We start from the raw sequence: 14,689 nt of genomic DNA on the forward strand, positions 1-14,689 counted from the left end.
GTCAAAAAAAAAAAAAAAAAACATGGGCTGGTCCTACTGTCCTACCTCCCCTGTGTGCCCCCCCCGCAGTCCCCATGGGGTCCAATTCAAAGCCCTCATTATAGGTGTAACCTCACAGTCCCGTGTATGACACCCAGACAACTGTCCATGTCCCCCATGAGACTTTAAGTCCCGTGAGCGCAGGGGCTGGCCCTCAACATTTTCTGCATGGGTGGATGAGTTGAAAAGGCAGTGGACAGAAAAGAAGAGACACAGCTGAGAAGATCGCTTAAGGTAAGGAGAGGGAAAGTTACTCAGATTTCCATTCTTACAAAGATGGTCATGTGGCCAAAACTCTGTCATTTCTCAAGAAAATTAGGGTGTCCGATGCACCTCACCATGTAGCAAAGAGTCCTCTCAAAGGGGACATTCGCATGAACCTGACCCTTGCGACGGACTGCCTTTCATATACCTTCATATACCTTCTCCCTCCTGACCCTTCGTATATCAGGTGCCATCTCTAGTCTTCAAGAAAAGGTCTCAAGAAAAATAGACAATTTTTCTGAATTTGCTAAAACACTTGAAATACAATGAACAAGCCAGAGATTTTTTTCCCCCTTAGCAAAGACAGGAAGTGTAGAGAGTTCAAACAGAAATTTAAGGCACTTGCAACGAGCTGTCAGAAGGCTCTCCCTCAATTCATAGTTAATTCCTGAATCATAAAAGGAGAGGATCAAGGCTGTGGTGAATTTACAGCTCTGTCGTGTAAGAGAAGGCCGTGTGTACGCACACCTAGAGATGAGAAATCAGAAATAACTTTCAGAGTGTCTGTTAGACAAGTCCCCAGTGCTTGTCCACCACACCACCCTCCCACGCTCAGACCACTGTGGAGCAAGAGGCTTACTTGATTGTCACAGTGACATCCAGCATTTTGTCAGTGGTGATAGTTCCAAGGACATGGTGGCGAATGGCTGTCAACGTCAAGATACTGGGTGACGACCTATAAATCAAAGTGGAAAGAAAACACTAGCAACATCACCTCATTGTTCTCAAAGGATCATAGACACACCCTTAATGGGCAACCATTCTGACCCTGAAGTACACAAATACAAAATTGCTCTAAGCTTGGGATGAGGTAACTCCTGATGTGGTTACCAGTGTTTTAAAGGGTAAACTAATTTTCCATTCCAAAACTTGACATCTCCAATTCCCAGTGAAAGCCTAGAGTGTTTGTAAGAAAAATGTAAAAATGGGAGGCCGAGTTTGGAGAAACACCCATCAGTGAGGGCTGGAAGATTTAACCAAGAGGATAGTCACGCCACTTGAGAACTGCAGCCTTCCACCCTGGGTTTATAGAATTCTGGGGAAACAGATCCCAGCTCCATTTCCTCAATAATTTATTCAAGGGTTGGGGCACTTGGGAGGCTCAGTTGGTTAAGCGCCTGACTTGGTTTTAGCTCAGAGCATGATCTTAGGGTGGTGGGATCAAGTCCCATGTTGGGCTCCACGCTGGGCATGGAGCCTATCTGGGATTCTCTCTCTCCCTCTGTCCCTCCCACCTTTCGCTCACGCTTCTCACTATGAAAAATAATAATAATCATGATAATTTATCCAAGTGTCTTAAAATCCTTACATGGAAATTCCTTTTAATAACCTAACTTTACCTCTTTTTTTTTTTTTTCGGTGTCGCTAACCTTTTCAATTACATAGCCCTAAACTTTACCTCTTCCAGAAAAAAAATATAGAAAAAAATTTCCTTATGTTGTTCAGAAGAAGAGATGTGTGTCCACTTAACTCCACAGGAGGCTCACAAACACTACAGGGCAGTGAACACCCAGCTTACGTGTCATAGGTGTAGAATGCTTGCTCAAACCGGTGGCAGGAGCGAGGGGTCACCTTGTACACACCTGCAGCCAGGAAATCAAAAGCCATTTTCAGAGGAGGGCATCTATCACACTGAGCACACCCAGCCAGCACTGGGAAGCCACAGGCAGAGCCTCCCACCTGAACACACAACACACAGATGTGCAATAATGGCATCAGAGATGCCTCTTCTGCTGCTGCTTCTGCTTCTTACCAATGACCCGGTAATGGCCCCTCCCAAACTCAGGATTTCACTTTCCATAATTGAACAATTCATGCTAGTTTAGTCTGCGCAGACCCAGCTAATAGGGACATGTGAAGGAATGGGAAGTATATTTCTACCGCAGACGAGACTGAGAATTTTCCACTTAATAGATTCTGTTAAAGTCCCAAAAGACAGCCACAGCCTGCTCTCCTTCCTAGAAATAGTCTGAAAACAGGGCATGGGGCAGAGGAAGACCTAGAAAATTGTGGAACGCTCACAGAGAACACTTTGAAGCTGTGAGCCCACATAGAGTAACGACTCTGATTAGGAGAGTAAGCCATTTGCCAAAGGAATACAGTCAATTTCAGGAAGGAGAGAAGTTTAACAATTTATTCTCCCGAACGATCATGAGCCAACCTTTTGGCCATACTTCCTACAAAAACCTGCGATTAGATCAAACTACCTCTGCTGTTTCCATCCCGCGGAATAAGCCCCTGTGCAATTACCAGCAGAAAAAAAGACTTCAGTCTCTCCATTCACTTTTTTTCCTCTTTCAGCCTACAAATGTTGACAGAGCACCAGCACCTACTACAGGCCAGTATTGTGCTAGGGACTGCTACTGAGGGGAAGATTGTGTATTTTATCTTGAGAACCAAGAAAAGTCACTGAATTATTCATTAGGAAAATACAAAATGAAACCACGATGAGATGCCACTTTACACCCATCAGGATGGCTAAAATCACAAAGACAGTAACAGATGTTATGAAGATGTGGGAAAACAGGAGCCCTTGTGCCACTGCTGGTGGGAACATCACTGGCACACATAACCATGTGGCAGTTTCTTTAAAAAATGAAACAAATTTACCATATGACCCAGCAATTTCATTCCTGGGTATCCAACCCAAAAGAAATAAAAACAGATATTCACACAAAGACTTTTGTATGCAAATGTTCATAGCAACATTATTTGTGAGAGCCAAGAACCGGGGATGTCCACTAACTGGTGAGTGGACACACAAAATGTGATATGCCACACAATGGAATTTGGTAATGATAAGGGACAGACTACTAATATCTGCTCCAACACGAACTTCAAAACATTATCATGAACCTCAAAAACATGCTAAGTGAAAGGAGCCAGACAAAATATCACTATGGTAAGATTTCACTTATATGATATGATATGATATATGATATGATATGATATGTCCAAAAAAGGCCAATCGCTATACACAAAAAAATAGATTAGTGGCTGCTTAGAGCAGAGATTAACTGTCAATATGCATGAAGAATATCACCAAGGTAATGAAAATGCCCTAAACCAGATTATGGCTTTGGTCATATAATTCGGTATGTTTACTAAAAATCCTTGTATGCTGTCAATGGGTGACTTTTATGGTCTGCAAACTGCACCTCAATAAAGTTGTTCAAAAGGGAGAGGAAAAAAAAAAGGGAGATAAGCCACTAGAGGATTTTTTTTTTTTTCCACTAGAGGATTTTAAGCAAGGTGGGAGATGGTCCAATTTTTATCTTCAAAAAGATGACCATGGCTCACTGGCTGTAGTATTTTTCAAGGGGAAAGGGCTCAACTGTCTCTACCAAACTCAAACCCAGGAGACCAGGAACACTCTCCAGCTCCCGGCTCTAATTCTCTGGGTAAAAACACCACTCTCTCCAGCAGAAAGAGAAAAATGAGAGTACGCTAACCATCACCGAAATTGATAGCCTGACGCAAGGAGAACCAAGAGGGGAAACAAAGGCCTTTACCACAATCCTTGGTGCCTTTCTATTTCTCTAATTCAGAGCCCATCAATCCCTCCAGACTCACCGGGCTTGGAGAGGCAGAAACGGTTGACTCCTTTGGAGAGGTTATAAATCCCCACGTTCTCAGGTCCATTTCCATCCTGATAAAATTCCTAAGGGACCAAAGCCAATACAATGACTTACTAGGGAAGATGGAGACACCAAGTTGATTAATAATATTTCTGTTTCTGAACCAGTCATCTGTTTTACCCATTTATCATTTGAGCAGTTGGGTGACACAGGAAAATTAAAAACCTTCAAAAACTTCCCACAAAAACATGCTCTTTTTCATTTAATCAACTAATATTTATTGAGCACCTGCTATGTGATAGACCCAGGGCTGGGCCTTGGTGGCCGATGTGGCTCCTGCTCTCAAGGGGCTTATGTTCTAATACGGGAAGACAGAAAATAAATGTGGTCCACAAAGAAATTATATTTCAGCTAATAAGTAATAGAGCGGTGGGCAAAATAGCCAGGGAAGTGGGATAAAGCATGAGCATGGCAGGAGCTTCTCAGCTGGCCAGGCTCAGAGCAGGACCTCTCCTGAGTAAGCAATACTGGGGTTGCAGCCTGAATGACGAGAGAAAACCAACCATGTGTAATGCCCAGAGAAAATGCAGCATTCCACGCAGAGGAAAGCACATGTGCAAAGGCCCAGAGGAGGGAACGAGCGTGGGGTGGAAGTGGAGAGAAGGCTGGAATGCCAGGGCCCAGGCAGTGAGGTGGAGAGAGAGGGAGGAGGCTGGGGGTTAGGGAAGGGCCTTGCTGGCCAATGTTATGGAATGTGGATCTTATCCTAAGGGAACCAGAAACCTGCTAAACAGTTTGAGGAAAGGAACAATCTCCTAAATGTCTACCACTTACTCTCAACTGGGTTTCAACGAACGCATCTCCTGGAGCAACACTGCTTGTTGAGTATTTGTGGTGTGGTAGTTAGAACAGCTGACTGGCAGCTGAGACACCAGCAACCACTCCTCCAAGTGTCTAACATAAGCGGTGGCTCAACTGCTGTTTGCCTCAGTTTCTCCACCAGAACCCAACAATGACATCTACTGTTGCATGAAGCCAAAAAGTTCTATAAAACTCACGAAGGGTCCTAGACAGGCCTACACACGTGTTCTCTTTCCTGAAACCCACATGGCACACTGCCTATCAGGGAGACTACATCAACAAGACAGTAAGATGTACCTGCTCCGTCCTTTGCCCCAGAATATACTAGAGAAAGTGACTCAGCGGGACCTATTAATAATAATAGCAGCGTACGCCAAGGAAACCAAATACATAAGAGATTTACTTAAACTTCACTACAACCCTGAGAAGTGGGTATTAAGATCCCAGGGCTATAAAAACAATGTGTTCTACGCTACATCAACGGCTTTCCCAAATCACTCATCAAAGTTAGAATTTAATGCAGGGCCGGGACATGAAAATCTCCCAAACAAAGGCATCTTTCTATAGAGGGATTTTAAAAGCTTCCTGACTATGCTTTCCTGAATAGGGAGGGTGAGCGGAGGGCAGAAAAGGAAATCTGACTTAACTATGATTATAATATTCTTGGCATGCTAGTACCTTCCCACTTCCCAAAAGACCTTATAAACAAGAGAACTCTCAGGAGCCACACATACCAGAGTGATTGCGTGAGAAAGGGAACATCTCAGCATGTAGCCCGTCTGCCTAAACTCAATTGTTGACACGTCCTCTTCTAGAACTTCCACCTCTAGACTCTTGTTCTTCCAGCACCAATCTTCATGCATGATGCTTACTGGAAAAGCCACAACACAGACACACATGGGCATAATGCATATCACCTCCCTGAGTAAAAATTATAATGACTTAATTTTTTAAACATGTATGTCATACACACACACCCACACACAAACCAGTAATATTTAAAACTAGTTTAAGTATTAAAGAGAAAAATGAAACCAGTGATCATTAACATCAGCAAGAAAGAAATTCAATGGTGTCTAAAGAGCACGCTCACAAGAAGATATTTAGGGATCAGCATACTTTTCCTGTAAAGGGCCAGACAGTAAATATTTTCAACTCTGCCCATCATGCAGATATTCAACTAGCCTTTGTAGCATGTACGCAACTGTAGATAATACAGAAGCAAATGGGTGTGGCTGTGTTCAAATAAAACTTTATAAAAACAGGCAGTTGGTCCCCCCACCATAGTTTGCCAACACCTGATAGAACAGAAAATATAATTCCCCAGATAAAACAGCCTATCTTCTAAGCTATTCACCTGCCAGCAGCTCCAAAATGAGCTTGGAAAAAGCAGAAATAGAGCCAATGGGTGGCTTCTCGAGAACAGCAGGGGAAAGAGAACTAAGGCTGGCCAGCACCTGCACCTACTACTTACCAGGCGCTGTACAAACTATTTCATTTGTTTTGCACTCTACAGAAAGACTGTATCACTCCTACTTCAGAAGAGGAAACTGAGTCTCAAAGAAATCAAGTAACGTGTCATGGTCACACAGCTGCTCAGTGGTGGAACACATCAGTGTGATTATTTCGTGCTCTCTATTCAGGCATTTAGAAATAAAATGGCACAAATGAGGGCACCCTCTGCAAACAGAAGACACGTGCGCATTGTCCTGACAAGGTGGCAGTGAGCGCATGGACCACTGATTCTTGCATTATCACCCATTGCTAAATAATGCACGTTCAAGGTCAAGGGGTGAGGAAGACAAGTATGCAGCTGGGATGCAATTTGAGAGCTGGGTTTTGGAAAGTTTAGAAAAGACAGGAAGTATGTGAGGGCCACAAGATGCTGCCTTTGGTTCTTACTTTTGTATTTTCCGGGGAGCACGGTGTCAAAGGTGAAAGTCATTGAGTTGACCCTGCCGGAGAGCTGGAGGCTCCGCTTCTCGCCCTGGCGGCTCAGGGACTGCAGCGTCACCAGCAGGTCGCCACAGGTATCTGCAGAGAAGAGGCAGGAGGGCCTTGTTCAGCTGCCCTCATGAGACACAGCACTGCTGTGAACCCCCCACCTGTGGGCGCTGCTGGCCACGGTATACATCCTGAAGGGCGATGCTAGCAGACTTCCTCTACAGCCATCATGCATCTACTGGGTTCTGAGAGCCCTCCCCTGGGGCAGGTCATCAGTACCAAACAATGGAGCCACTGATAGTGAAAGTGACCCTGTTATTTATCCAACACCTCGTGCCAGCCGGAGAAGGCAGGAGAGGGAAAATCATATTACACAGCACCTACTAAGTCAGATGTAAGGTGAAACGGGGGAAAGAATATTGATGGAACACTAGCATAAGCCAGAGAAAAAGAGAGAAAAGAAAGATGACCTAGCGTGGCTGAATGCCCACTTCATTCTCATTCCAGGCACAGAACTGGGCCCTGTCATTGTAATTATATTACTCATAATAGCAAAGATTTACATGGCTCTTGCTGTGCTCCAGGTCCTCACACAGGCCCTAATATGTGAATTCCTTTGATACAACCACCCTGTGAGGCAGGTACTGTCATTACTTGCATATGAAAGAGAGAGAGTCAAAGCACAGAGAGGTTAAGTAATTTGCTCCAGGTCACACAGCAAGGGTGCAAGCCCCTGCAGTCTGGTTTCAGACTCTAGGGTGTTAACATCTGGGCCACAGTGCCCAACATGATGGTATTAAAGCCTCACTAAAACCCTCTGAGAGCCATAGTATTCCCATTCTACAGAAGAAAAACTGAGGCTGGGCGGGTAAATGCTTACTGTCTCATAGCTGGTAAGTGACAGAGCTGGGAAAAAAGCACCCCATGTGGTTTTTTTAGGAGCCAAAGCAGAAATACTCCAAGAGAAATGTTTCTAGTGATGTCGTGTGGCACTTACTCAGAACCGTATGTGATATGGATTCTAAAACCACCTCCAGGCGTGGTTTTGGCATTCACCTTTAACGCTACCCAACAGGGAAAATCTCACCAAAATCCCACCTGTTTTTGCTTTCAAGTGACATCTTACCCAAACAAGAGACTTTTCCAGAAACTGATGCCAAGAACTGCACAAAGGCCACGTCCATCACGGGCCTGTCAGTCACAGTGAGAGGGAAAGTCTGAGGCTTCAAGGTCAGCCCCGCTCTGGTCTCTGCCTCGGGAACCATCACCTGCAAGGACACACAGGACGTCAGTGTCTGCGTCAAGGCGCGGCTTCCCCGGCCTCCAGGGCACCAGAACATTCCCTTGGGCCCAAGGCTAAATATTTGAAGGAGAGAAGTTCACTTCTGGGCCTGGTTTTATAATCACAACAAATCCCCAAACAGGCCATGGTGAGAAACCGTGTTTCTACTCAGATACAGAAGAACTAGCCTTCAGCCCTGTCATGAAGTACATGAAAGTATAGCTGGCATCACTCCCCAGGGGCACATGGCTGTCATAGGTCACCTGTACACTGGGGGGAAACCACATTAAAGCCCAGAATTTCTCCCCAGTGGCTTGAGGTCACTCATGACGTAAGCTAGGAGTCTCTCAATGCTACTGCATGTCCCCCTGGCAGGAAGAAGCCACTTTCTTCTTTTTTGCTTTTTTAAAAAACATTTTATCCATTTATCCCTGAGACACATAGGCAGAGGGAGAAGTAGGCTCCCTACAGGGAGACTGATGTAGGACTCGATCCCAGAACCCCAGGATCATGACCTGAGCCAAAAGCAGATACTCAACCACTGAGCCACCCAGTGCTCCTTCCTTTTCCTTTTCTTCTGTGTCCTTTCTTAGGCTAAGAAAAGGGGCTGGGGAAGAGGTGGTCCCCTAAAGATTATACTCCAAAGTTGCTCTTCCTTGAAAAAGACCTTTATGGTTCGAAAGGGCTTCCAAAGGCTTGTCGATGTGGCCAACTTCACAAGAGCTGGCTACCTGGTAGAGGAGCTATGAACTCGCACACCACACTGTTTGGTGGGAACAGGGAAACCAATCTCCTCCCACCCCATCTCCTTCAGGGGGATCCCACTTGCTCTGGAGAAGAGCACAGGCACAGGGGGGCCCTTTCCAGCCTACCCCCCCTCCGCCCTTCCTCTGGGAGGAAGAGCAGCAGCTGGCTGGACACATGGGAGCCTGAGCTCCAATGAGACACAGTCTGGCAGGTGGGCACAGCCATGGCACCGAGAGGCTCAGTGGGCTGACCCCTGGCTCTGTCTCGTCTCTTGCCTGCTGCCCCCAACCGTGCTTGGGCCTTCACCCTCACAGTGAGACCCCACGCCAGGGTATCCCCAGCTTCTCTGCCTGCTGCAACGGGAAAATCAGATGGTACCTGACCAGCCATCTTCAATTCTGGGCGAGGTGGAGAAACACCATCTGTATTTTGGCCTTGGGTGCCAGCAGCCATGCACCTGCCACTAATAAAGGGTTAATTTGGGGACTTATGGATGTTCTAGAGTAGCCAAAAGCATGAGACGGTGGAGATGTGATTGGCAGCCTGGAACTAACTCCTAATAAACATCGAGACTGGAAGAAAGAGAAGCCTGTGTATCATTTCCAGACTGGGTGCCTGTCTGCTCTGTCGTGACATGCAGGAATATAAATACCTCATAAGAAATGGGGACTAGAAATGCCCCTTCTGTTACCCAATTTGGCTAATAATAACCCTTTAAAAAAATCACTGTTATTTTCAAATATCTTATATAGAATAAAACTCATCATACCTGGACTTTGTAGGTCCCTGGCTTCGCTTTAAAACAAAATGATCCATGGGCATCTGTCTCCACGGTGACCAAAGACTTGTCCTTGTCTTGAGACGACAGGACAACTTTGTATTTACTCATCTGCTTGACAGTGTCAGGGAAGCGAATGATTGATATCTGGCCACAGACACTGAACCTGCAACAAGGGGCCCATTCATTCCAGCATGAGAACTCAATTAAAACAGGAGAAAGGCAGCCTCCCACCCAAACTGCACATCCCTCTTCCTGCCCCACTCCTGGCGACAAGTTTAACCCTAACAGAGAGATAGAAAAGCAGCCCAAATGACTCCAGTTCCAAAAAAGCAACCTTTGGAAGGAAGGCTGAACCCCTCCCTGTGTGAGGGAAAAGACACAGCAGAGGCCCACGGTGGGGCTGATTGTGCATTCTGGGGGACATGTGCCACCCCCCACTGCAGAAGCAATTTTCAGAAAATCTGTAGATGATAAAAATGTTTCAGGTAAATTGGATCATTGATGGTATAGCAGCCCTGGACAGAGAATGTGGGCCAGAGCTTAAATGCAAGGGCTGTAAGCAGCCCTCCAAACCCATGGCACCACCCACGTGAAACAGGGCAGGGTCCCTGAAGACGCCTTCCTCGCCTGTGATTATATATAATTCGTGCATAAAAGTGATCGAGGAGATGGGAACAGAAAATGTAATTAAGTTTAAAATAATTACAAAGCTGAAACTGAATTCCTTAAGAGCTAGGAGCCACAAAATCGACTTAAATTGAAAGGTTCCATTCAGGTCATGGCTCGGATTGGGGGTTCTAAATGAGCAGTATGTGCAGTGCCGGAAAGTGCACCCAGAGAAAGGCATGAAAGGCGCATCCCCAGGCTGAGAAAGACCAACAAAGACCATCATCCTTAAGTGCCGTTCTTCACTTTTTTAGCAGTCGACCTGTTAAAGTGTAATAATGCACCACAGCCGGAGGCCATGATTGTCTCTTCCACTGACTAAAGGTTGTATTTTTGAATCAAGAGTCATTTTGGATAAAAATCAGTTGATACTTGTGACAGAAAGAGAGTCAGAAAAGGTGGCTGGGAATGCTGGATAATTATGGGGGTACATTCGAGGCTGGAACACCCCCCACCCCACCCCACCCCCTCCCCGATGCAAATAAAAAGTGGTGGAAAACAACAAAGTGGTGGCAGACTGTGTGTGAAATACGATAATGACCACGAGCCAATCACTTCTTTAGAGCAAAGTGACCAGCCTGCCACATGAGCTCACGATCAAGAGCAGCGGGCGAGGAACGAGGGCCCACGTGCCAAGTCCAGCCAGCAGCCTGCTTTTGCATGGACTGTGGGCTAGGAATGTCGTTCCCACTTTTACTTCCATTCTTTTTTCTTTCTTTTTTTTTTTTTTTTTTTTTTTGAAAGGAGAGGAGGAACAAAAGGAGAGGGAGAGAGGAATCTTAGACTCCACGCCCGGTGCAGAGCCCAAGAGAGGGGCTCGATCTCACCCTGAGATCATGCCCTAAGCCAAAATCAGGAGTGGCTCAACCATACTTCTGAAGGGTTAAGAGGGGCAGAAAATCAAAATAGTAATATCCTGTAATATCATATGGAATTCACATTTCATTGTTCCAAATAAAGATTAACTGGAACACAGCCACGCCCATCCATTTATGAGCTGGCTCCGGTGGGTTTGTCAGAGGCCACATGGCCCAGGAAGCCTACAATATTTATTCCCTGGCCCTCTACACAGAAAGTGTGCAGGTCTCTGATCTAGACTTGAAGGTACACATTTTGGTTCTCATTTCCCTCTTCTGGGCATTTCAGAATAAAAGGGCAGAAAGGGAATATTGAGGAGTTATTCTTAAGGATCTATGTCATAGTCTCTTGATTTGTGTACACATCCCAGGAAATGTCACCTTATTCATCCACGTTGAACTTCTCTGCTTCTCCAAGTTTTAAATATTCTAACCATCCAACCTGTTTTTGCTAATTTTCTCAAAGAGAAGTGGCCAGTTACCCCAAACCTCAAATGCATATTGGCTTTAGTTAAAAAAAAAAAAAAAAAAAAAACTGAACTAAAAAGCTGGTAGGACAGGTGTTTTATTATACTGAAGCCCTTAGAAATTGATTTGTGTCACAAAATTTCTTCATCAAGATTTATGGATAACAAAAAAAAAAAAATTTATGGATAAAACCTGGGAATTCTGGTGCATTGCAAGATAACTATAGTCTCATTAGTCATTTGGACAGAAGCCAAAGCATTTCCTTCTCAAATAAATTGGGATTTTTTTTTAAAGTAAGAAATAGGAATGAATTAAAAGGCAAGTGTGCTATGGTGACCCAAAAGGAAACTGAATTTTCCCAAATATGCTCAATGATATCATTTTTCTTTGTCCCAAATATTCCACTTGAAGGAAAAAAATAAATATAAATATATTTCTCCATTTCCATGAATAGCATCTCTTCCATCTATACAGTTGCTCAAATAAGAAATGTGGGACCTCAAGAGCACAAGGCCTGCTGACTCCCTCCCCACAGTATCTGTCAAATGCACTACTCTCACCCTTCCTGATCGGCACCCGGATCCCGCCACCACCACATCTCCAGACAACTATCACTGCCTCCAATCGAGTCCCTCCACTCACACCCTGGCCTCCCTGCAATCCTGTCTCCACATAGCAGCCAGAAGAGAAAACAAAAATTTTTGTTTTGAAAATGCCCTGATCCCTATCGCTCCCTTGGTGAAAACTCTTCAACAGCTTTCCATTGCATTTGGGCGGGGGGGGGGGGGGGGGGGGGGGGGGGGGGGGGGGGGGGGCGGGGCAGGAAGAGCCCACCTCCACAATCCAGCTACTTGCTCTCCAACCTCACCAGCTGCCTCCAGCCACACTGGCCACCTTCCAGAAAGCTCTGTTCCCTCCCCTCCAGGCCCTGGAACATGCTGTTCCCACTGCCTGGGAAGTGCTTCACTTAGCTAACTGCTGCTCCCTGGGCTCAGTGACCCAGTGCGAGTCCTCTCAGTGTCAAGCCCCTCTTCCCTTAACTAATATTCGATAAAGGAGGAAAGACTATCCATTGGAAGAAAGACAGTCTCTTCAATAAATGGTGCTGGGAAAATTGGACATCCACATGCAGAAGAATGAAACTAGACCACTCTCCTTCACCATACACAAAGATAAACTCAAAATGGATGAAAGATCTAAATGTGAGACAAGATTCCATCAAAATCCTAGAGAAGAACACAGGCAACACCCTTTTTGAACTTGGCCACAGTAACTTCTTGCAAGATACATCCACGAAGGCAAAAGAAACAAAAGCAAAAATGAACTATTGGGACTTCATCAAGATAAGAAGCTTTTGCACAGCAAAGGATACAGTCAACAAAACTAAAAGACAACCTACAGAATGGGAGAAGATATTTGCAAATGACATATCAGATAAAGGGCTAGTTTCCAAGATCTATAAAGAACTTCTTAAACTCAACACCAAAGAAACAAACAATCCAATCATGAAATGGGCAAAAGACATGAACAGAAATCTCACAGAGGAAGACATAGACATGGCCAACATGCATATGAGAAAATGCTCTGCATCACTTGCCATCAGGGAAATACAAATCAAAACCACAATGAGATACCACCTCACACCAGTGAGAATGGGGAAAATTAACAAGGCAGGAAACCACAAATGTTGGAGAGGATGCGGAGAAAAGGGAACCCTCTTGCACTGTTGGTGGGAATGTGAACTGGTGCAGCCACTCTGGAAAACTGTGTGGAGGTTCCTCAAAGAGTTAAAAATATACCTGCCCTACGACCCAGCAATTGCACTGTTGGGGATTTACCCCAAAGATACAAATGCAATGAAACGCCGGGACACCTGCACCCCGATGTTTCTAGCAGCAATGGCCACGATAGCCAAACTGTGGAAGGAGCCTCGGTGTCCAACGAAAGATGAATGGATAAAGAAGATATGGTCTATGTATACAATGGAATATTACTCAGCTATTAGAAATGACAAATACCCACCATTTGCTTCAACGTGGATGGAACTGGAGGGTATTATGCTGAGTGAAGTAAGTCAGTCGGAGAAGGACAAACATTATATGTTCTCATTCATTTGGGGAATATAAATAATAGTGAAAGGGAATATAAGGGAAGGGAGAAGAAATATGTGGGAAATATCAGAAAGGGAGACAGAACGTAAAGACTGCTAACTCTGGGAATCGAACTAGGGGTGGTGGAAGGGGAGAAGGGCAGGGGGTGGGAGTGAATGGGTGACGGGCACTGGGGGTTATTCTGTATGTTAGTAAATTGAACACCAATAAAAAATAAATTAAAAAAAAAAAAAAAAAAGCCCCTCTTCCCTGCATACCTACCAGAACTTACAATCACAAGTTACTCAGCTCAAACCTGTCTCCCCAGTAAGATGAAATCCTTGGTTCTGTCAATGCCAAATGAGTTCACTGCTACACACCAGCCTCTGTCACTGCACCTCACCCAGAGTAGTTGCTCAAAAATGTTTATGAGGGAAAAGAAGGCAGGCTGTGAATCCAAAATGATTTTCTAAGCTCTAACGCAATGATGTACAGGGTTCCCACCGGTGATGTACTTCCCAATCACTCATTTGTCACAGAATCCCTGACCCTGACCCCTACCTGTCTACAGAAGTTGTCACTGACGTCTCCTCAGTAACCAAGGCAATGGAGCATGCTTTCGAGGCTCAGCTCCTGGGCCTCCCTGACCATCAGGTTTGACCTCACAGCTACAACCCACTGCCTGGATCCTCCTGAGGCCACCCCTCGGACACCGGCATTCCATTTGGGGCCTGCTCTTCTAATTCTACTTGCTTTTTACACATCTAGGGTTCTGGCTGCCCTCTGGCAGGGTCTCCCTGGGTTACGACCTGTCCAGGCATCTGCGCAGAGTGCCACCTGGTGGTCCTGCTCAACCCTCAGCACCTAACAGGCTCCTCTCCCTGCCCACAGCTGGGGGCGCCACAGCCATCCTGCTTCTCAAACTGGGAACTCCTAAATACTCCTCCAACCCGTCCTTGATCTCCCCCTAAGGCAAGCCCCCATCAAGTCTGCTTTCATGCTACCTGAGCCCCAATCTTGTCCCCTTCAGAGTCATCCTTCACTACTGCCAAGGTGCCTCTCTGAAAACAAAAATCTTTTTTTTTTAAAGATGTTATTTATTCATGAGAGAC

General features: G+C 45.4%; 1 protein-coding gene across 1 annotated transcript in view; it reads right to left on the bottom strand.

Moving 5' to 3' along the window:
* Nucleotides 1-14,689, bottom strand: part of LOC489992 (nodal modulator 1) — a 57,790-nt gene that overhangs the window by 24,116 nt on the left and 18,985 nt on the right. The window contains exons 12-18 of the mRNA XM_038540255.1: nt 9,485-9,659; nt 7,813-7,954; nt 6,645-6,776; nt 5,477-5,613; nt 3,877-3,964; nt 1,823-1,886; nt 884-979 (exon numbers count right to left, since the gene is read on the bottom strand). Coding sequence (XP_038396183.1) covers nt 884-979; nt 1,823-1,886; nt 3,877-3,964; nt 5,477-5,613; nt 6,645-6,776; nt 7,813-7,954; nt 9,485-9,659 — 834 coding nt within the window. The remainder of the gene's footprint in view (nt 1-883; nt 980-1,822; nt 1,887-3,876; nt 3,965-5,476; nt 5,614-6,644; nt 6,777-7,812; nt 7,955-9,484; nt 9,660-14,689) is intronic.

Source organism: Canis lupus, chromosome 6, assembly GCF_011100685.1.
Source record: "Canis lupus familiaris isolate Mischka breed German Shepherd chromosome 6, alternate assembly UU_Cfam_GSD_1.0, whole genome shotgun sequence".
Lineage (NCBI taxonomy): Eukaryota > Metazoa > Chordata > Mammalia > Carnivora > Canidae > Canis > Canis lupus.